Here is a 22,058-nt window from a genome sequence, read left to right as displayed (position 1 = left end):
CATCAGGAAAAAAAGCTTCAGGTAAGAAGAAAATCATTACCTTTATTAAAGAACATAGAGGCCATCTGACCCATCTCAACCCGCTCGATAATGTCAAAATGATCACACTGGCCTCCAGATCGTTCTGGGAAAACAGATTCGACAGTAAAAACCACATACACTGGAGATTGTAGGATACAGGGGGGAAAAAACAACTTTATAAACAATGAAAATGACATACGCAGGCATGCACATAACTGGTACTCAATGTGCTTGTACATGCTAAAAATAAATGATGTGCACCAGAAAACACAAGGGAAGCACTTCATAGGAGGAAAGCAATGATTGATTGTAGGAAAAGTGTTTCCTTCTGTGTGCATCAATGATTGTTAGCACACATGAGCATGAGTGCCAGTTATGTGCACCCCTGGACATAAGAGCTTTTAGAATTAAAATGTGTACCCACTTCCTACCTTCAAAAATACACCATTGCGTTTAAAAATTCAAAATAAAATACAGAATTCCAATTGCGGTCTCTTGAAAGTTTTTTTTTTAAAACCTGGTTATTAAACAGGTCGTGATCATTTTGCAATGCCTCTGTTCCTAAAGCATTCTCTGTCATTTTCAAGGGCTGTTTGGCAGAAGATATGATCACTCCACCACAGCCAAACAGAAAAGAAATGGGACACATTGCAATTTACAGGAATGTGCAAAATGGAGGGAAAAGGCAAAGTGGAGCGGTGAAGGGACACTTCATCCTACCACTTCGCTGTTGGAATTGGGTCTTGTGTTTACCTCATTTTTTAAAAGCATGCATTTGTGCCATGTGGCATCCTGATCCATAATTTATGCTTCACTTACATTTTTTTCATACATACTCCCTCCCATCTTTAGATGCCAAAAGTAACTGTACCCAACTGTCCATGATCTATGGATCACATAAAGGTATGCAGAGTTGCTGCTCTATCAGGCAGTTAAATAATTATTTATTTGCTTCAATACAATTTAGAGAATATAATTACTTGGTAACAATGTCACCTGTACTTAATAAAAATGCCTCAACACATTTTATTTTGCACCATGAATGTTAAACATCATTGATGCATGACCCCAATTTTTCTGAGCATTAATTTAGGGAATTCACAACTCAGCCACATGGCGTGTGCAGCCAGTACATTCTGAGTGCCAGTCCCAAACCTGGAAAAATGAGGAGGGGACAAGGAGGAAGGGTATTAACTCTAAATTTTGTAAAATCTCAGCCACGAGGTGTGTAGCCAGTACACTCAGTGTCGATCCCAAGGCCAGATAAATGAGTAGGGTTGCGTCAGGAAGGGCATCTAGTGTAAAAAAGCAAGCATATTAATGCAGGTCGCAAATCAGATTTCCATACAAGATCAGTTAAGGCCTGGGTTAACCACAACAACCACCACCATCAGTGCTGTTGCCCAACAGGCTACCAGCAGAAATTGCCTACTGCTGGGCGAAGATGAAGAAGAGGAGGTAAACGTGACCACAGACAGAAGGAGATGAGGAAAACTAGAAGGGTAAGTGAGAACCGGGACACTGAATATTGGCAGTGAGAACCGGGACATTGAATATTGGCAGTATCACTGGTAAAGGGAGAGAGTTGGCCGACATGATACAGAGGAAAAAGATAAATGTACTGTGTGTGCGCAAGAGACAGAGTGGTGGAAGGGAAGTAAGAGCAGGGACCTAGGCAGTGGGTTAAATGGGCTGTATCATGGTGTGGCTAGGAAGAAAAATGGTTTTAGGTTCATTTTAAAGGAAGACTATTTTAAGAGGTGAAGCAAGTGTCTAACAATGTGATGAGTGTGAAATTGGAAAGTGAAAGGGTGACAAGGAATATCATCAGTGCATATTCCCCAGAAGTACATTGTGAGATGAAGGAGAAAGAAGTTTTCTGCAGTGAGTTACATGAGGTGCTGGAGACTGTATAAAAGCGTGAAAGAGTGGTGACTGGAGCAGAACTGGGCATGTTGGCAGGGGCGGTCCTGGAGGACCAGGCAGCGGCATCGCGGGGGGAGGGGGCACGAGTGTGCAAAAAAAAAAAAAAAAAAAAACCTGTCAAAAAAAAAATTAAAAAAATAAATAAATAAAACCGGGGGGGGGGGGGGGTTTGTCCTGACGGGGGAGTTTGTGGTTACGTTACGGGAGAGCGCCCCCCCCATCTCACCTGGTGAGCAACGCTGCACAGTGCAGAGTTTGTGCAGGGGGAGGGGGGAATCATTCAATGTTTGGACGAGGAGGTGGTTGAAATGGAGTAAGACAATCATGGATAGGAAATGATCAAAGCCATCAGGTGCCCAATTTTGAAAGAAAAAGAAAGAAGAAAAGGAGAAACAAGCAAAGGAAAAAGGTATGTACTGATTTACGTATTCCCGCAGCTTCACAGTGCTTTAAACAGTGTGGACGCTGAGCGTCCACAGAGTTTAATAGCGAAGCAAAGACTGCAGCGAAACGAGACGATCACTGGATAAATGCTGGGCTTTGTCCCGCCCATCGGACGCTCAGCGTGTCTGGGGTCTATGGGGCAGTGGGCTGGCCTCGGCTGGCCCGGACGCTCAGCTTCTCCATGATGATTGGATGATCTGTCTGAGGCTGAATCCCTTTTTGATTGACAGCGAAATGAGCGAATCAGCGATCTTTTGGTGTAAACATCCGTGGGAGCATTTTTTAATTTTCATTCTGTTCTGAGTTGAACCGGAGTCTTTCCTAATCCTCTTAGCAGCATTTTCTTTGTTAAAAACGACTAGCGACAAATCGAGCTTCTATTTCTGGTGTGTTTTTTGTAGCTGCTTGTGTTTGGAGACTGACTTCTATCACTCTTTCTGACTTCTATCGCAGTTTCTGTCCCTACCGAGCAGCGGGTGCTGCTGAGCTCCTCCACCGTCACAAAGCACTCAAAGGCGGACAAACTTCACACTAGCCTCGCGCCAGTCCCAGCTAGCGAGCTAGCTAGGTAGCAAGCTGCACATGATGGCAGACAATTTCAATGTTGTGGACCGGATTTTGGCGAAGCCATTTGATAGTCTTCCTTATGAAGAAGCCATGGCTGCTGTCATGGCTTCAGCTCTCAATGGTTTACAGGCCAAAGTTAAAGCAACAGCCCCCAGTGCAATGTTTGTGCATTGCTATGCACACAGACTGAATCTGGTTCTGTCTCAGGGGGCTAAATGCTTATCTGAGTGCAGAATATTTTTTGCATCACACTCTGGGTTTGCCACATTTTTCTCAAAATTCACAAAGAGGATGTCTTTTCTTGAGTCTGCAGGCTGCTCAAGGTTGCCCAGAAATGCTCCTACTCGATGTAATTTCACATCACGGATAGTGAGCACTGTGGCAAACAATTATGATGCCCTCCTGCAAACTTTTGTATATCAATCAAATTTTTTTTTTTTTTTCCTCTTACTTCTTTTGCACTTCTTGTTATTTATGACAAATTATTGTGGTTTGCCATTTTTGCCTTTAAAGAGTGTTAACTTCTTCACTTGTTGCTTCCTGTTACTTATGATACACAATAGTGTTTGTTATTTCTTATGTGTACAGTAATGGGTATAGAATTTACCTGTCGTTAGTTCATTTATTTATGATACATGATTGCGCTTTACCATTTTTGCCACTTTAATGTATAGGGGTTTTTTTTGTACATTTTTTGTCACTTCATGGTATTCTGTAATATACAGATTAACTTCTTTTGTTATTTATATGGTGCGCACGCACTCTATCACTCTAGGACCGCCACTGCATGTTGGTGAAGGGAACAAAGGTGATGAAGAAATAATGGGTAGATATGGCATCAAGGACAGGAATGTAGAAGGGTAGATGATAGTTGATTTTGCAAAAACAATGGAAATATCTGTCAAAAATACCTATTTTAAGGAAAAGGAAGAGCACAGGGTGACGTATAAGGGTGGAGGAAGGTGCAAACAGGTGGACTACATTCTTTGTAAGAGATGCAACCTAAAAGACTTCGGAGACTGTCAGGTGGTGGAAGGGGAGAGTACAGCGAGACAGCATCGGATGGTGGCTTGTAGGATGACTTTCAAGGTGGAGAAAAAGAGTGAGAGCTCAACAAAGGATCAGATGGTCAAAGCTGAAGAAGAAAAGTTGTGTGAAATTCAGGGAGGAGGTGACACTGGCACTGGATGAAGGTGAAGTAATGTACAACTAGAAAAGTACTGCAGATGTGGTGAGGGAGACAGCTAGGAAGGTGCTGGGTGTCACATCTGGACAGTGGAAAGAAGACAAGGAGGCTGGTGGAAAGACGTTCAGGGAAGCATAAGGAGAAAGACACTGGCAAAGAAGAATTGGGATAGTCAGAGAGATAAAGAAAGCAGACAGGAGCACAAGGAAATGTGGCTTAAGGTGAAAAGAGAAGTGCCTAAGGCTAAGGAAGAGGCATAGAGCGAGCTGTACATAAAGTTAAACACAAAGGAAGGAGAAAAGGACGTTTACCAATTGCTCAGACAAAGGGACCAAGTTGGAAAGGATGTGCAGCAGGTTAGGGTGATAAAGGATGCAAATGGAAATGTGCTGACAAGTGAGGAGAGTGAGTTGAGAAGGTGAAGGGAATATTTTGACAATATATGAGAGAAAGAGCGAGAGTGAGAGAGAGAATGTTGGATGTGGACAGAGTAAATTAGCAAGTGCAAGATGTCACACCCAGCACCTATGTTTTATGGCTTATAGACGGTGGCACTAACAAAAAGTTAGGAGGCAGAGCTGGAACCGGCAGAGCGTGACAAAGATGGACAGGATTAGGAATGAACATAGAGGGACAGCTCAGGCGGGACGGTTTGAAGACAAAGTCAGAGAGACGAGATTGATGGTTTGGACATGTGCAGAGGAGGGACCCAGCGTATATAGGGAAAAAGAGATGCTGAGGATGGAGCCACCATGCAGGAGGAGAAGAGGGAGGCCAAAGAGGAGGTTTATGTATATGCTAAGGGAGGACATGCAGATGGTTGGTGTGACAAAGAAAGATGCAGGACAGGATGAGATGGAAATAACTGATATGCTGTGGCGACCTCTAAAAGGGGTAGCCGAAAGAAGAATAATTTAGGGAATTCACTTTGAGTCTACACTCAACAACCATATAAACGCGACACTTTTGGTTTTGCTCCAATTTTGTATGAGATGAACTCAAAGATCTAAAACTTTTTCAACATACACAATATCACCATTACCCTCAAATATTGTTCACAAACCAGTCTAAATCTGTGATAGTGAGCACTTCTCCTTTGCTGAGATAATCCATCCCACCTCACAGGTGTGCCATATCAAGATGCTGATTAGACACCATGATTAGTGCACAGGTGTGCCTTAGACAATGAAACACACTGACATGCAGTGACACGCTGTCTTTGAATAGGCTGCGCAACATTCACATCTAGTTCACAAAATGAATGCGTGCCAGAGATTTTGAAGATTTCAAAATTTTCTTTGTGCACTTGCACACAGCTACACACAGCTCACACACAGTTTACAAGTTTACTCACTGGCACGCCAAATTGTGTGCCAATGCAGAGATCAAATTTGTCCAAGTGTCAAGGAACCTTATTATTAGCCACACTGGCCATGTAATTCAGTCGAATATCAACCAGACTTTCGACTTCTTTGCCCCTTTACCGCTTCTAGTTCAACTGCCGACTAACCAAAATACACTTTGGTTGGTCAAAAGGTAAAAATATGTAAAAATAAATCAAATCAATCGATCAAGAACTAATGTATCCCATTTTCAAGGAAGGGCAACTGGATTTATAGCAGAATATGCAGAATCTGCAAAAACTGATCATATATGATGAAAACTTGTTTATTGTAAATGGTTATATTATCTATACAATTATTTCAATGTAGAAGAAGAAGACATATGCATGCCTATTATCTCAACTTAAATCCGATCCTTTCTTGCACTTTTCTTACAGGCTTTAATATCTTGACGGACGCAATGTTGTAGCTAGTCAAAGAGAAGTAACAACAGCAATGAGTACTGTAGGGACTGCGATGTCCATAATTGCGATCTCCATATGTCTGGCAACTGCTTTTGACCAGAAGAACATCGAAGTTAAAAAATTCAGGATCAAAGCAGCTAAAACACATTGTAACCAGGATGTCTATGGTTTGCTTAAATCTATATTCACTGAAATAACATTGGTTGAAAATGCTGATTTAGAAAATTATCTTGATAATGTTGGTAGTGCAAGTACTGGGGGGGGGTGGGCATAATATTTCTTTAACTACAGACATTTCTTTCTACTTCGTAGGCGGTGCAGTCAAGGGGGAAGGAATGATAAAATTCAAAAAACAACTCCTCGAGACTCAGCAACAACGCAAATAAACATGAAAATGCATCGAAATGAAATAGATACAGATCACAATATGGAGCTTAGTAAATGAATAACACACATGGTTATGTCTATGATTCAATGCAAAATAATGTGAATCAAAATTCCTACCAGTACCCATCCTAACTTAATTCTGGTAGTGCAGATCTTAAGGGTTTTTTTGTTTCAGTTTTTGAATAGCCACAGAGTAAATGTATCATTATGAATCTATAAAGCAAAAAGCGTCTGTGTGGGTATGTGGCTTACATACAGTAGTGTTCAGAATAATAGTAGTGCTATGTGACTAAAAAGATTAATCCAGGTTTTGAGTATATTTCTTATTGTTACATGGGAAACAAGGTACCAGTAGATTTAGTAGATTCTCACAAATCCAACAAGACCAAGCATTCATGATATGCACACTCTTAAGGCTATGAAATTAGGCTATTAGTTAAAAAAAAAGTAGAAAAGGGGGTGTTCACAATAATAGTAGTGTGGCATTAAGTCAGTGAGTTTGTCAATTTTGTGCAACAAACAGGTGTGAATCAGGTGTCCCCTATTTAAGGATGAAGCCAGCACCTGTTGAACATGCTTTTCTCTTTGAAAGTGTGAGGAAAATGGGACGATCAAGACATTGTTCAGAAGAACAGCGTAGTTTGATTAAAAAGTTGATTGGAGAGGGGAAAACCTATATGCAGGTGCAAAAAATTATAGGCTGTTCATCTACAATGATCTCCAATGCTTTAAAATGGACAAAAAAAAACAGACACGTGGAAGAAAACGGAAAACAACCATCAAAATGTATAGAAGAATAACCAGAATGGCAAAGGCTCACCCATTAATCAGCTCCAGGATGATCAAAGAGAGTCTGGAGTTACCTGTAAGTGCTGTGACAGTTAGAAGACGCCTGTGTGAAGCTAATTTATTTGCAAGAATCCCCCGCAAAGTCCCTCTGTCAAATAAAAGACATGTGAAGAAGAAGTTACAATTTGCCAAAGAACACATCAACTGGCCTAAAGAGAAATGGAGGAATATTTTGTGGACTGATGAGAGTAAAATTGTTCTTTTTGGGTCCAAGGGCCGCAGACAGTCTGTGAGACGACCCTCAAATTCAAGCCACAGTTCACAGTGAAGACAGTGAAGCATGGTGGTGCAAGCATCATGATATGGGCATGTTTCTCCTACTATGGTGTTGGGCCTATATATCGCATACCAGGCATCATGGATCAGTTTGGATATGTCAAAATACTTGAAGAGGTCATGTTGCCTTATGCTCAAGAGGACATGCCCTTGAAATGGGTGTTTCAACAAGACAATGACCCCAAGCACACTAGTAAACGAGCAAAATCTTGGTTCCAAACCAACAAAATCAATGCCTCGCAGATGTGAAGAAATCATGAAAAACTGTGGTTATACAACCAAATACTAGTTTAGTGATTCACAGGATTGCTAAAAAAGCAGTTTGAACATAATAGTTTTGAGTTTGTAGTGTCAACAGCAGATGCTACTATTATTGTGGCATCTGCTGTATTGTATTGTAACACCCCCTTTTCTACTTTTTTTTTTTTACTAATAGCCCAATTTTATAGCCTTAAGAGTGTGCATATGATGAATGCTTGGTCTTGTTGGATTTGTGAGAATCTACTGAATCTACTGGTACCTTGTTTCCCATGTAACAATAAGAAATATACTCAAAACCTGGATTAATCTTTTTAGTTACATAGCACTACTATTATTCTGAACACTACTGTATCTCAAGCCACATACCCACCCTGATGTTGCTGGTAGCAAAGTTAAACAACATCAGATAGTTCATATGTTGCTCACACCCTTTCACAATAAAATGTTTAATGTCAGCATCCCAGCAAATACTTTTACTGTGAAAGCCATGCTGTCAGTATTCCTTGTTCCTGAGTTTAACTTAACACTGAGGAAACGTTAGCTAAAATCAAATTTCCCACTATGTGTGCAATGTTTCAGTTAAGTACAAAAACTGAATAAAATATTATATTTTCCCACAACTTCTACAACGTTTAAGTATTTGCTGTGAATTCAAGTTTAAATAAACTGTGTCCAGGAGGTGGGATATTGATTTGTTGTTTCAAATATTCTAAATATTCTGTGTTGTGAAAGTGTAGTGACACGGACCCACAACAGGGGGCGCAAATGAACGGTCAATAGATGAGCCAAAAGGTAACAATTTAATGTTGTGAAACGTGCACAACGAACATACAGACAATCTCAGAATATAATTACAGTCAAATTACAAAGGTGACGTGTGGGCAGGCTCGAGGATAGAAGACGTCTGTCCTGAGAAGAGCCGGAACCACACGATTTCCGCCCCCACAGAACCTGGTGAATACTGGAGCCGCCAAGTCCCGAATTCCCAGGTGATCACCGTCCCCGACTGTCGGATCTGGTACTGCTGGCGAAGAACAAAGACAGTCAAGTGTGGGTGTGTGTACACCCAGTAACAACAGCGGTGGGAATGCCACCTCCACCTCTCACTCAATATGTTGCAGAGTACCGCAGTGATTCCTCAGGGGAAAAGAGTGCCGTCCTGCACTCACTCAGCCTCCACAGAAAAAGGAACCGGTACTCCTGCAAACACTCACAATATTCAGATATATTGCAAAAGACACAAACGGCTGAGGATATTACCTCCAATGAAGTATGATATCTCGGCGATGAGGTGGAGATGACGTCTGGTCTTTATGGAGTGCGATGATGAAGAATGTGTGACAGCTGTCAGGAATTAATGAGTGACAGCTGTCACTCCCGGCTGTGTCCGTGGCGGCAGCGCCCTCTCGTGCCTGAAGCCCGCACTTCAGGCAGGGCGCCCTTTGGTGGTGGGCCAGCAGTACATCCTCTTCTGGCGGCCCACACAACAGTTCTGTTTAATTTTGTCTAACTCTCTTCCAATAATAATCCTTTTATTTTCATATGATTGATAATAAAAACAGATTTTTAAAAATATGAAATAGTATATTCAAATAAGAATATAACATAAATACACCTCTTGCTACATCCCACCTTCAAACACAGCCTCCTATGACCATCCATGAAAAATCTACTTAAACTCCTAATTTTCTATAGGAACACAAAGTTCCTGTGGGCACTGCACTAGTAAGATCAAAATAAGGCGATAACAATAGTAGTAGTCTTGCTCCTGGTCTTATTGCAGAACCAATATAAAAGGTTTTAGAGCATCTAAAACTGCTGAGTCTCCCATCTCCACTACTGCTCCATCTTTCCCATGGAGTGAGAGAGGACCTCAATGAAGCACATTAAGCCACCCACCCAACACTCACCAATGCCTTTTGACTTACTGGTAGTGGTATTGGCAAAGCCATTGTTCGACCTGTTTGAAAATTACAGTGGGGTAAAAAAAGTATTTAGTCAGTCCCTGATTGTGCAAGTTCTCCTACTTAGAAAGATGAGAGAGGTCTGTAATTTTCAACATAGGTACACTTCAACTATGAGAGACAAAATGAGGAGAAAAAAAAAATCCAGGAAATCACATTGTAGGATTTTTAATGAATTTATATGTAAATTATGGTGGAAAATAAGTATTTGGTCAATAATAAAAATTAAACTCAATACTTTGTAACATAATCTTTGTTGGCAATGACAGAGGTCAAACGATTCCTGTAAGTCTTCACCAGGTTTGCACACACTGTGGCTGGTATTTTGGGCCATTCCTCCATGCAGATCTCCTCTGGAGCAGTGATGTTTTGGGGCTGTCGCTGGGCAACACGGACATTTAACTCCCTCAACATATTTTCTATGGGGCTGAGGTCTGGAGACTGGCTTGGCCACTCAAGAACCAAGAAAAGCTTTTTACGGAGCCACTCCTTTGTGGCCCGAGCGGTGTGTTTGGGATCATTGTCATGCTGGAAGACCCAACCATGTTGCATCGTCAATGGAAGGAGGTTTTGGCTTAAAATCTCATGATACATGGCCCCGTTCATTCTTCCCTTAACACAGATCAGTCGCCCTGTCCCCTTTGCAGAAAAATAGCCCACAAGCATGATGTTTCCACCCCCATGCTTCACAGTAGGTATGGTGTTCTTGGAATGCAACTCAGCATTCTTCTTCCTCCAAACACGACGAGTTGAGTTTTTACCAAAATGTTATATTTTGGTTTCATCTGACCACATGATATTCTCCCAGTCCTCTTCTGGATCATCCACATGCTCTCTGGCAAACTTAAGATGGGCCTGGCTTAAGCAGGTGGACTCGCCTGGCACTGCAGGATTTGAGTCCCTCTCTGCGTAGTGTGTAGCCTTTGTTACTGTGGTCCCAGCTCTCTGCAGGTCATTCATCAGGTCCCTCTGTGTAGTTCTGGGATTTTTGTTCACCGTTCTCAGGCTCATTTTGACCCCACAGTATGACATCTTGTGTGGAGCCCCAGATCGAGGGAGAATATCAATGGTCTTGTATGTCTTCCATTTTCTTATAACTGCTCCCACAGATGATTTATTCACACCAACCCGCTTGACTATTGTAGATTCACTCTTCCCAGCCTGGTGCACATCTACAATTTTCTTCCTGGTGTCCTTCAACAGCTCTTTGGTCTTGGCCATGGTTGAGTTTGGAGTCTGACTGTTTGAGGCTGTGGAGTTCCAACAGGTGCCATTAATACAGGTAACAGGTGGAGGACAGAAGAGCTTCTTAAAGAAGAAGTTACAGGTCTGTGAGAGCCAGAAATCTTGCTTGTTTGTGGGTGACCAAATACTTACAGTTGTGCTCAAACGTTTACATACCCCAGCAGAATTGTTTCTTTTTTTGGCCATTTTTAGGAGAATATGAATGACAACAGAAAAAATGTATTTTTTTCCACTCATGGTTAGTGGTTGGGTGAAGCCATTTATTGCAAAACAACTGTTTCCTCTTTTTAAATCAAAATGACAAGAGAACTACCCAAATGACCCTGATCCAAAGTTTACATACCCCTGTTCTTAATACTGTGTATTGCTCCTTTAACATCCACGACAGCTTGGAGTCTTTTGTGGTAGTTTTGGACGAGGCTCTCTGATGGTAAAGCTGCCACTGAATATGTCTTGGACTTTATTTACATTAATTACAAAGAAATACAAAACAGTATGGCACTTTATGGTAAATCTGCATGGAGTAGACAGTTCTCAAAAACTAAGTGACTGTGCAAAGAATAAAGTGGCTGACAAAAACCTTATGAAGGCCATTTCAGATGTCCTGTGTGCAGAAACAGCAGACTGGATGAACTACACAAAACGTTGGTGTCCAGCTCCTTTGCCCAGAAGTACGGCAAGTTCTTCAAGTACTACAACACTTTGTATGCCCGCCCCAAGGAATGTTGCCGATCAGAGCTGATCACTAGGGGGCACAACACCAACAACTATGCAGAAGCTGGTATAAGGGTTGTCAAGGAAGTCATTTTTCAGAAGATCAAAGCCTATAACTTTGTGCAGATGTTTCACTTCATCACCCAAACGCTGGAGCAGAATCTGCTCTCCCTGCCAAACAACAGGACTGATTATGCGATATCCATGAAATTCAAAGGACTGAATGCTGAAAGTGTTCCAGTGGCCAACATCACAAAGGTGTCATCTTCTGAATTCAAGGTTGCCAGTCTCACCAAGAAGAACATGCTGTATTGGCTGGACATCCAGTCTGGAGTCTGTACTTACCCCCAGAGCACAAGTGGAAAACTTTGTAAGCATCAGACTGCCGTTATAATGCACTACAAAGTGTCAGCTGCTCAAGTTGTCCCAGTCACTTACAGAGGAAATGAAAGTTCTTGCAGAACTGGCACTTGGTCCTGGTAGTGTTAAGGACACAGACTTCTACATGGCTCTGCAGGAGAAAGTCTATTCTGTAATAGATGAAGAGCTGAAACAGATGAAGACGCAGCCATTGTGGACCTCAGTAAGAGAGGCATTTCGGATCATTCTGAAAACACCGACCCAGTCATGGTTGAAAGCCAGCAATATATCACTCCTAACTGCAACAACATCCATGAGAAGTTATCTGTGGTTTTGGCTGATATGGAATTTCGGTTGCACCAAGGTGTTTAAAACTTACATAGTACAAGGTGTGGAGAGGTTCTGTGACCAGTACATGCTTGCATCAGCCAAATCTAATGTATTCTCCACTTCTAAGCTAGCAAGTATGCTCTATTGCTTTGGGAAGACCACTAGCTATGGAAGGTTTTGTGGAAGGCGAATACCTGTGCAACCTTCTGGGTCAGTTCGTCACCGTGGTGGATTGTCTCGTGGATGTGGTGTTTTCAAGGTTGGATGACCACGAGGATCCAAAGTGTAAAAGAAATGTATGGACAGCTCAGTGTTACCTGGAAGAAAAGGAACTGCCAAATTGGCTCAATTTGTCCAAGAAAATAAGCACATTTAAATGCATCTTGAGGATCACACTACATGACTCTTCCAGACCCCTGGTACACTGGCCAAACCCAAAACGTATGGTACATGTAGTCATATCCTCTAACTTCCTTCCATCTCGCTGTTGGTTATAAGTGCATCTCTTCTGTATGTTCATTCTCCCATTACACACTTGTCTGCAAAGCAAAATTGTCTTCAGTTTGAATGTGTTTGGATCGTAAGCTCCTCAGATGAATCTTTCACTACTTGTTTTGTTGAGAGGCCTTGCATTTGATGGACCTGTTGTGTGTTGATAAAATTCATTTCATTTCTTCTGCCTCGCCAGTGATAGACCAACAGAATTCAATTTAAAAAGTGCTCATCCCTCATCAGACCAGCTGACATCCTGTTATTGGCATGGAAAATATGCACTAAGGCTTTGGTATTATTCAGGCTTTTAGATGTATGGATAGAAGTCTTTTGATGAAATTAAAAGGATTGGTGTGTGTGCCATCTCCATAAAAAATTCCAAACTTGGTTGGCCAATAATTAAACAAAACATACATTGGTAGTCATAGGACTGTAAGATGGTACCACCTCAGCATCATCACACTAGTTGTTATCTTTATACTCCATTAGTATTTGTATATTTTGGAGGGAAATTAAGTATGTTAATGTTACACATCATGTGTGGTACTTTTACGCTTGTTTTTTTATTATCCTTTTAAGTTTACGCAAGTCAACATTCACCACAATTTGTCTGTCTAGTGGAAGATACAGTTCATTTGGTAAGAAGGGACTGTCAGAAAAAAACCTGTCGAAGAATCTTGTTCATTCAGACTGCCATGCTAAATTCACGCCTCACCCCAAAGTCATCATTTTAGAGTAAATTCATTTAGCAGCAAAGGCATCTGGCCTCAACTATAGTATTGATCATGCTGATAGTAGTATACATTTCTGTACTTCCAACGGTTGTAAGCTAAGATTTTATGGGAACGTTTCTTCTGAATCAATTCAAATAGTCAGAAAATGAATGCTGCCCTCAATGGTAGAAGACTGTAAACTTTCAGTTTTGAATCACAACTTTATCACTTTAATTCCCCATCACTTGAATATGAAAAGTGGCACACTCCGCACAGTATATAAAATGCAGTATACAAGTCTGAAAAGCATTTACTGTCAGTCCAACCTTGATTACAATATCGCCAGGATTATTGATATCATGTTGAATGGAGCTAATGAAGAAATGATGGTTGTCCTTTCAAAATCAGGTTTCTTTGAATCTCTTTGTAATGTGAACACCATGGTCTGAACTTCTATACTGTGACCCTTTAAGGAAAACTGAGGCTTGCATTTTGCTTTGAAAATGCTCCCACCTGATTTTTTTTTCATCATAAATAAACACTCAGTGCCTCCCAGCAATGCTTAGTTACAGTGGGGTAAAAAAGTATTTAGTCAGTCCTTGATTGTGCAAGCTCTCCTACTTAGAAAGATGAGAGAGGTCTGTAATTTTCATCATAAGTACACTTCAACTGTGAGAGACAAAATGAGAAAAAAAATCCAGGAAATCACATTGTAGGAATTTTTAAGATTTTATTTGTAAATTATGGTGGTAAATAAGTTTGGTCACCCACAAACAAGAAATATTTCTGGCTCTCACAGACCTGTAACTTCTTTAAGAAGCTCTTCTGTCCTCCACCTGTTTACCTGTATTAATGGCAGAAGAATGCTGAATTGCATTCCAAGAACACCATATCTACTGTGAAGCATGGGGGTGGAAACATCATGCTTTCGGGCTGTTTTTCTGCAAAGGGGACAGGACAACAGATGTGTGTTAAGAGAAGAATGAACGTGGCCATGTATCATTAGATTTTAAGCCAAAACCTCGTTCAATCAGTGAGAGCATTGAAGATGCAACATGGCTGGGACTTCCAGCATGACAATAATCCCAAACACACTGCTCGGGCAATGAAGGAGTGGCTCCATAAAAAGCATTTCAAGGTCCTGGAGTGGCCTAGGCAGTCTCCAGACCTCAACCCCATAGAAAATTTGTTGAGGTAGTTGAAAGTCCATGTTGCCCAGCGACAGCCCCAAAACATCACTGCTCTAGAGGAGATCTGCATGGAGGAATGGACCAAAATACCAGCTACAGTGTATGCAAACCTGGCGAAGACTTATGACGCGTTCACACCGGGCGCTTTCAGAAGCTACAAATTCGCGGGGGTGACGTGGCGACGGAAACGCCTCCTTCGCCCGGTGTGTTGCTCTGCTTTTCCTGCGAAAATTCGCCCCGGTGCTTCATCAAATAGGAGGAGCTTCCATTCTGCTCGCCAGCTCCGGTTGTCAGTCAAGTTAACATGACGGACCTTGATCACACGGAGCGAGTTGTTGTGGAAAGCTCCCAATACAGGGAGTATCATTATTTGCTGCAGGAGCTGTGTCTGGATGACGGCTCCTTTCAGTGGTCCTTCCACCTCTGCGGGACCCAGTTTGAGGACCTCCTGTCCTGTTCACGCGCACACATGTAAAAAAAAAAAAAAAACTCCACTGCTTACTGCAGCTCGCTCTTCACCCCCAAAAACTCTGTCATAATTGTGTTTAGAAACCAGTCACCATTTGTTTTATTATATATCTGTGTAGTTACTTAATAAAATATTCTCCACAGACGATTCAATCGCGCGCACGAAAAAAAAAAACAAAAGGAAAAAACTCCGCTCCCGCTGCTGCAGGGCTGCTGCTCGCTCCAAAAACTCTGACATAATTGTGTTTAGAAACAAGTCACCATTTGTTTTATTATACATCTGTTTAGTTAATAAGTAAAATAATCTCCACGGATGATTCGCTCGCGCGCGTACGTAAAAGAAACTCGCTCCCCTGCTGCAGGGCTGCCGTTTGCTCCAAAAACTCTGTCATAATTGTGAAATAAAGGACAAAAGAGACAAGTCCTGCTCACAGGCTGCTACCAGATACAGGACATGTTCACATCTTCAGTCAAACTCCAGACATCTCCACGTCACTACGTATTCAGTCCCTGACTGGTCATCGCGGCGTGACGAGATGAAAAAAGTTCCGATTTTTCAACTTGGGGAGGAGGGCAACGCGACATGATGCGACGCAATATCACGCCACAAATGCGGCAATCGCTCAAACTCGCTTCACTCGCGTCGCTTCATTCGCGTCCATCGAGTCGCGCTGCGTGACTTGGTGCCAAAACGCGTCGTTCCATAGGAATTACATGGCAACCTGTCGCTGCTATTGCGCCCGGTGTGAACGCGGCATAGCAGGAAACATTTGACCTCTGTTATTGCCAACAAAGATTATGTTGCAAAGTATTGAGTTGAACTTTTGTTATTGACCAAATACTTATTTTCCACCATAATTTATGAATAAATTCCTTAAAAATCCTACAATGTGAGTTCCTGGATTTTTTTTTCCTCATTTTGTCTCTCATAGTTGAAGTGTACCTATGTTGAAAATTACCGACCTCTCTCATCTTTCTAAGTAGGAGAACTTGCACAATCAGGGACTGACTAAATACTTTTTACCCCACTGTATATTTTATCAGTTTATTCAAGGCAAGAGATTTTTATTTAGCGTAAGAGTTTTTCCTTACCACTGTCGTCTGTGTGCTTGTTCTGGGGGTTGAGAAGGTTAGACCTTACTTGTGTGAAGCACCTTGAAGAAACTTTTTTGTGATTTGGCGCTATATAAAGGAAAATTAATTGAAAATGAAATTGAAAGACATTCCCTCTGAGAAAATGCAATTAGGTGGGATTTTTCAGAGAACACAAAATATAAATCAAGAAAGCTTTCATCCCCTCCACTGTAGCAACCCTCAGTAAGACCAGATAGACGCTTCTGTTGGCACTTTAAAAAAAAAAAAAAAAAAAAACAGTGAAGTTTTGTGTAAGCATTTTGTGTTTTTATGAGCCAGTTGTTAAAGAAGAATTTCTGTGACCTTTGTGGGATAGACAAAGACTATTCTATAAATTGTCCTTCCCAAGGAAAAAAAAGGTTCAGTTTAAGCACCTTTTTAACAACAAAAAGTATCCAGTGTCAAAAATGTAAACAAATGCAAGATTTACAGAGGTGGACGGGAGCGACGCCTTCCAAATATGGAACACTGCACACTAATGAATTTGACATGACGACAACCCTTGTGTGAAATTTAAATTTTGCCCCCTAAGAGAGAATACTGAGAGACCTTATGTCAAAAAGTGATGTCAGCCAATCAGAATCAAGTACGTCAATAAGCCCCGCCCCTAATCCCGCCCCTTATGACGCCACAGCCAATCAGAATCGATTATGTCACTATGTCCCGCCCCTAACCCCTCCCCTAGTCCCGCCTCCAAGCCCCGCCCCTGGCTCCTCCCCTAGTCCCGCCCCTGGCTCCTCCCCTAGCCCCACCCCCAAGCTCCTCCCCTACCTCTCCTAGCCCCACCCCAAAACAGAGCCCTCAAAACAGAGTCGCCAATAACCAGAGTTTGATCCTCGGCGAGTGTATCGTCGAGTGGGGAAAAACGGTTAGAGATGTGAACGGGTTGACGGTGTACACGGGGCTTCTGTTTAGGGCTACGCTTCCTCCTCACAGTCACCCAGTCAGCCTGCTTTCCCGACTGCCCGGGATCTGCCAGGGGGGAACTAGCGGCGGCTAAGCTACCTTGGTCCGCACTGACTACAGGGGCCTGGCTAGCTGTAGAATTTTCCACGGTGCGGAGCCGAGACTCCAATTCGCCCAGCCTGGCCTCCAAAGCTACAAATAAGCTGCACTTATTACAAGTACCGTTACTGCTAAAGGAGGCCGAGGAATAACTAAACATTTCACACCCAGAGCAGAAAAGTACGGGAGAGACAGGGGGAGCCGCCATGCTAAATCGGCTAAGAGCTAGTAGCTACGCAACCTAGCGGATTCCTAAAAACACACAAAGTGAATAATGTGTAAATAATTTAAAGGTGATTCAGTAGAAGGAGTGCCCCAATCAAGGCACCAAACAGGCCATGAAGCAGCACAGTCAACGCACGACAACGGTGCTAAAATAAAATAAAAATCAACTAAACACGCTGTGGAGCAGCACAGATAACGCACGACAACAGTGCTAAAAGAGAAAAAATAAAATAAATAAATAAATAAATAAATAAAAACGAAAGCGTTAGCAAGCTAGTTAGCTTGCCAACGCTGATGAAAGTTAGCTGACAAAAGTGCTCCGTCGCGATGTTTTGACCGTTAGAGGTCTTCCTTAGGCGTTGGAGCACAGTAAAAAAGTAAAAAAAAAAAGTAAAAAGGTAAAAAAGTCTTGAAAAAGACTTAATTCAAGTCCAAAGCAGCAGGTAGCAGTCTCTGTGTAAACAGTCCCAACAGAGAGCCAAAATTCTGATGCCAACACGTATCTGAACACGTATCAACTTCCTCTGTTCCTCTCAAACGAACGTCACAAGGTCCATCGCCCATCAGATGCAGTTTCTTTTAAGATATTACCCGATCGATCAGGGGCTGCGGGACACCCGCTGATCGGAGATGCCGCCCGAGGTGATGAAGCCGGAAAAAACAAAGTTCCTTCTCAGTCACGCCAGATGCAGTTTCTTTTAAGATATTACCCGATCGATCAGGGGCTGCGGGACACCCGCTGATCGGAGATGCAGCCCGAGGTGATGAAGCCGGAAAAAAACAAAGTTCCTTCTCAGTCACGCCAGATGCAGTTTCTTTTAAGATATTACCCGGTCGATCAGGGGCTGCGGGACACCCGCTGATCGGAGATGCAGCCCGAGGTGATGAAGCCGGAAAAAAACAAAGTTCCTTCTCAGTCACGACCCCTGTGGGAAGGAGTCACCGCTCATTTTTACTACGACCGGTGAAGAGTGATGGCGCCTGGACCCCGCGATGGGTATAAAATAGAATTAATTTGCGGAAAAAAAAAAAATAAAAAAATCCTGAAAAACCATGTTGTTTAATTAAGTTTTCTTGTCTTCGAGCAGAGTGCGAAAACCACATCAGCTTTCAGGGTAAGTGATTTAAATAATCTTTTTTTTTTTAAATGATGCACGCAGTCTGAAACTGTGTCTTTTTTAGACAAAACCACGCAGACGGTCCAGAGTGCATTCGGACCCGGCCTCGGTAATATATTTGAAATATTACAGAATAGCTGCTTGCGAGGGTGCTGCTTTTTATTTATTTATTTATGTTAATTCTAGAAATCAAGTCAGAGCCCCCTGAAGAAGTTCGAAGGCTGGAAGCCCCGACTTCACCACGCAGATGTAAGTACACCGACCGAAATTAAATCACGGTTAAAACTCTGGAATAACCTGATTTTTTCTGTTACAGCCCGTGGAGAAGCGGGTCAGCGGCAGAGAACCGTAAAACGATCCACGGATTTACACGGTAAGGAGTCGGAATTTATGTATTTATTTATTTTAAATATTTAATAACTAACGATTTTCTCTTTTTTCAGCACGCGGTGGAGGGAGACCATCTATTTTCCACCGAGACGCAAGGCTCGAAGATATTCTGAGCTGGGATTAACCTCATCTAGCAACTTTTTTGAAAATGTGTATTCTGTTTTTTTTTTCTTATTCCGATGGAACGGGAGAATTCATTTTGAAGAGGTATATTAATTGATTTTGAAGAGGTATATTAATTGATTTTCTTGAGGTAGATTCATCCTGGTACAGATTTTAAAAGATGGAAGGAGAGAATTCAGGTCGGGAAAATAACTTCGGACGTGTATTGGATTTAAACGCTTCAATAATCGACTCAGCGGGGAGCGCTCCTGGAACAGATGGTCCATTACCCGAGGCATTAAATTCACCGCCTCGAAATAACATCGAGTCCGGAGAGAGACTTTTAAGCCGTGTTCGTTTAACACCACTAAATGATGCTCTTAACAATTTGGCGGCTGAACGAGAATCGGAAGAAATTAACCCCTACATCATTTCTGCGATTAACACTATAAATTCGACGGTCCAGTCTGATACTGAAGAGCCCCCTGACCCCCCGCACACCCCGCCTCCAGACGAGTCCGGTCCCGCGGCATTGAACCAGGTGCGTCTGACTCCTCTAAATAACGCCGGAAACCTCCTCGCGTGTGAAGTTATCCTCACGTCCAATCCGCGGTGGATGAATTAAATCAAATGCCTAACGACGCGCGCGTTTTTTCACCTTTAAGAAGTCCCTCCCCGCGCAATGCGCACGGAGAAGAGATTTTAAACAGAGCTCGTTTAACCACGATAAACGCGGCAATCTCTGTTTTGATGGAAGGCGGGGATGATGCACGACCGGGGTCCAGCCGACACTCTCCCATGACGGGCGGTGGGGCTGCTAACGTCATCAGGAGACCGGCTTTTAACAATATCGAAATCAGGCAGCCTCTAAATTTCCAGCGCGTCGACGAAATTCCCAACTACGCGGAATTTTATCGTAACGTCGTAGGGACTCTTCAGAACTCGGTCGAAAAGGCTTTAACACACGCCAGGGCCGGGGACTTTATCCAAATGGAGATTCGTAGGGACTCAGTCTACAACGAGGCCGCTTTGATCAGCTCATATAACGACGCGGGCGATGTGACAGGCTTCCAAAATCTGTTAGAACGATTGATACAATCGAATTCCAACGTTTTATCTGACGAGTCTCTGGAATTAGTGGTCCAAGTCATCCGCAACCAGAACGGCGCGGGGAAGCGCAGAATAGATGACCTCCTCCATCACGAGGTTCTGAGGAAAAAATCCAAATGCCTTAATATCGTGTATAATCCTGACAACAGTTTATGTTTCGCGATAAACCTCGTTCAATTATTGAATCCTCATCTGACTACGCACGAGGCGGAGCAGCGCGGGCTGGCGTTATAAATTAGCGTCAGATTAACGGCTGCTACGCCGGTATCTTTAGAGCAGGTGGGAAAATTTGAAAACGTTTTGGGTTGTAAAATTGTGGTGTTTTTCAGAGCTGAAGGGGAGAGAAAGCTGACAAAATTCCAGACAGGAATACCGGCGCTGCAGAAAACTCTTTTCGTTTTTCTGTTTAATAATCATTTTTACGGAATCACCGATTTAAAGAGATTTTTGGGAGTGAAATATGTATGTGAGTTTTGCTTTGAGGGGTACAATAACCCCGCCTCCCATAATTGTCCATCATATTGTAAAATTTGTGAATCCACGCAGTGTTACGAGAAAAATAACCCTGTATTCTGCAGCGAATGTAATAAGAAGTGTCGCTCGCCCGCCTGTTACAGCCTGCATAAACAGCCGAAGTATCGTCCTTCCGCTGGTAAGTTCGGTAATGTGTGTGATAACAGAAAAAAATGCCCTCGATGTAAACGCGAGTATTACATAGCATTTTCTAAAAACAGCGCTCCGCACGTGTGTAAGCAGAAGAGGTGTCATATATGCGGCGAGGCTCTCCAGGAGCCGAGCGAGGGTCACCTCTGCTATATGACGCCACTCAAAGCTGAAGAAATGCATTCAGACAAATACGTTTTTTATGACTTTGAAACGTATGTCGATAATAACGGGGAACACGTACCGTTTTACGTCAGCGCTGTAACAAAGACGGGTGATTTTTGGAGCACATGGGGGACAGACTGCGTAGCCCGTTTCTTTAAACATTTTAGAACGAGAAAATTCAAAGAATACATGTTCATCGCTCACAACTCAAAAGGTTTTGACGGCTATTTGCTTCTAAAGTATTTAGTCCAGCAGGGCGTAACCCCCGCTGTGATTATGACCGGGAGTAAACTATTACTCATGACAGACACCGCCTTTAAACAGAAATATATAGATTCGTTATCTTTCCTTACAATGCGCTTATCTCAGATGCCTAAAGCCCTGGGAATCCGGCTGAAAGACGAAATCGTCCGCAAAGGTTACTTTCCGCACCTGTTCAGTTCAGAAAAAAATCTGAACTATGTCGGACCGTAACCTGACTCTGCGGCTTACGGGGTCGCAAATATGTCAGAGGAAGAAAGAGAGGAATTTAACGTGTGGTACGTGCGCAAAAAAACCGCAATTTTCGATTTTAAAGCCGAGGCCGTTATGTATTGTGATAACGATACAAAAATCCTGGCTGCAGCCTGCTCCAAATTTATGTCTGAATTCATCGCTGAAACACGCATGGATCCTTTTAGCTGCGTTACAATCGCCTCGGTGTGTATGAAAGTCTTCCAAACTAACTTTCTCGCTCCAAAAACGCTGGCGATCCCCTCCGCCGACAATTATAGAACGAAGCATAAAAAATATTCGGACGTGGCCGTGCAGTGGTTAGAATGGGTTGCTGAGACGCAAAACATTATCATCGATCACGCTCTAAACAGGGACGAGAAAAAAATAGGAGGTTATTATGTTGATGGGTATGCTCAGATTGACGGGCGGATAAAAGTGTGGGAGTTTCTCG

The 22,058-nt window shown here is 42.5% G+C and overlaps 1 protein-coding gene across 2 annotated transcripts in view; it reads right to left on the bottom strand.

Moving 5' to 3' along the window:
- tmem104 (transmembrane protein 104) overlaps positions 1-22,058 on the bottom strand; it is a 126,120-nt gene that overhangs the window by 33,627 nt on the left and 70,435 nt on the right. For both annotated transcript variants that reach the window (XM_034190527.1, XM_034190526.1), the window contains exon 6: positions 41-124. In XM_034190527.1, the coding sequence (XP_034046418.1) occupies positions 41-124 (84 nt within the window). The remainder of the gene's footprint in view (positions 1-40; positions 125-22,058) is intronic.

This window comes from Thalassophryne amazonica, chromosome 16 (assembly GCF_902500255.1).
Source record: "Thalassophryne amazonica chromosome 16, fThaAma1.1, whole genome shotgun sequence".
Taxonomy (NCBI): domain Eukaryota; kingdom Metazoa; phylum Chordata; class Actinopteri; order Batrachoidiformes; family Batrachoididae; genus Thalassophryne; species Thalassophryne amazonica.
This window is presented reverse-complemented; position numbering and strand designations above follow the sequence as displayed.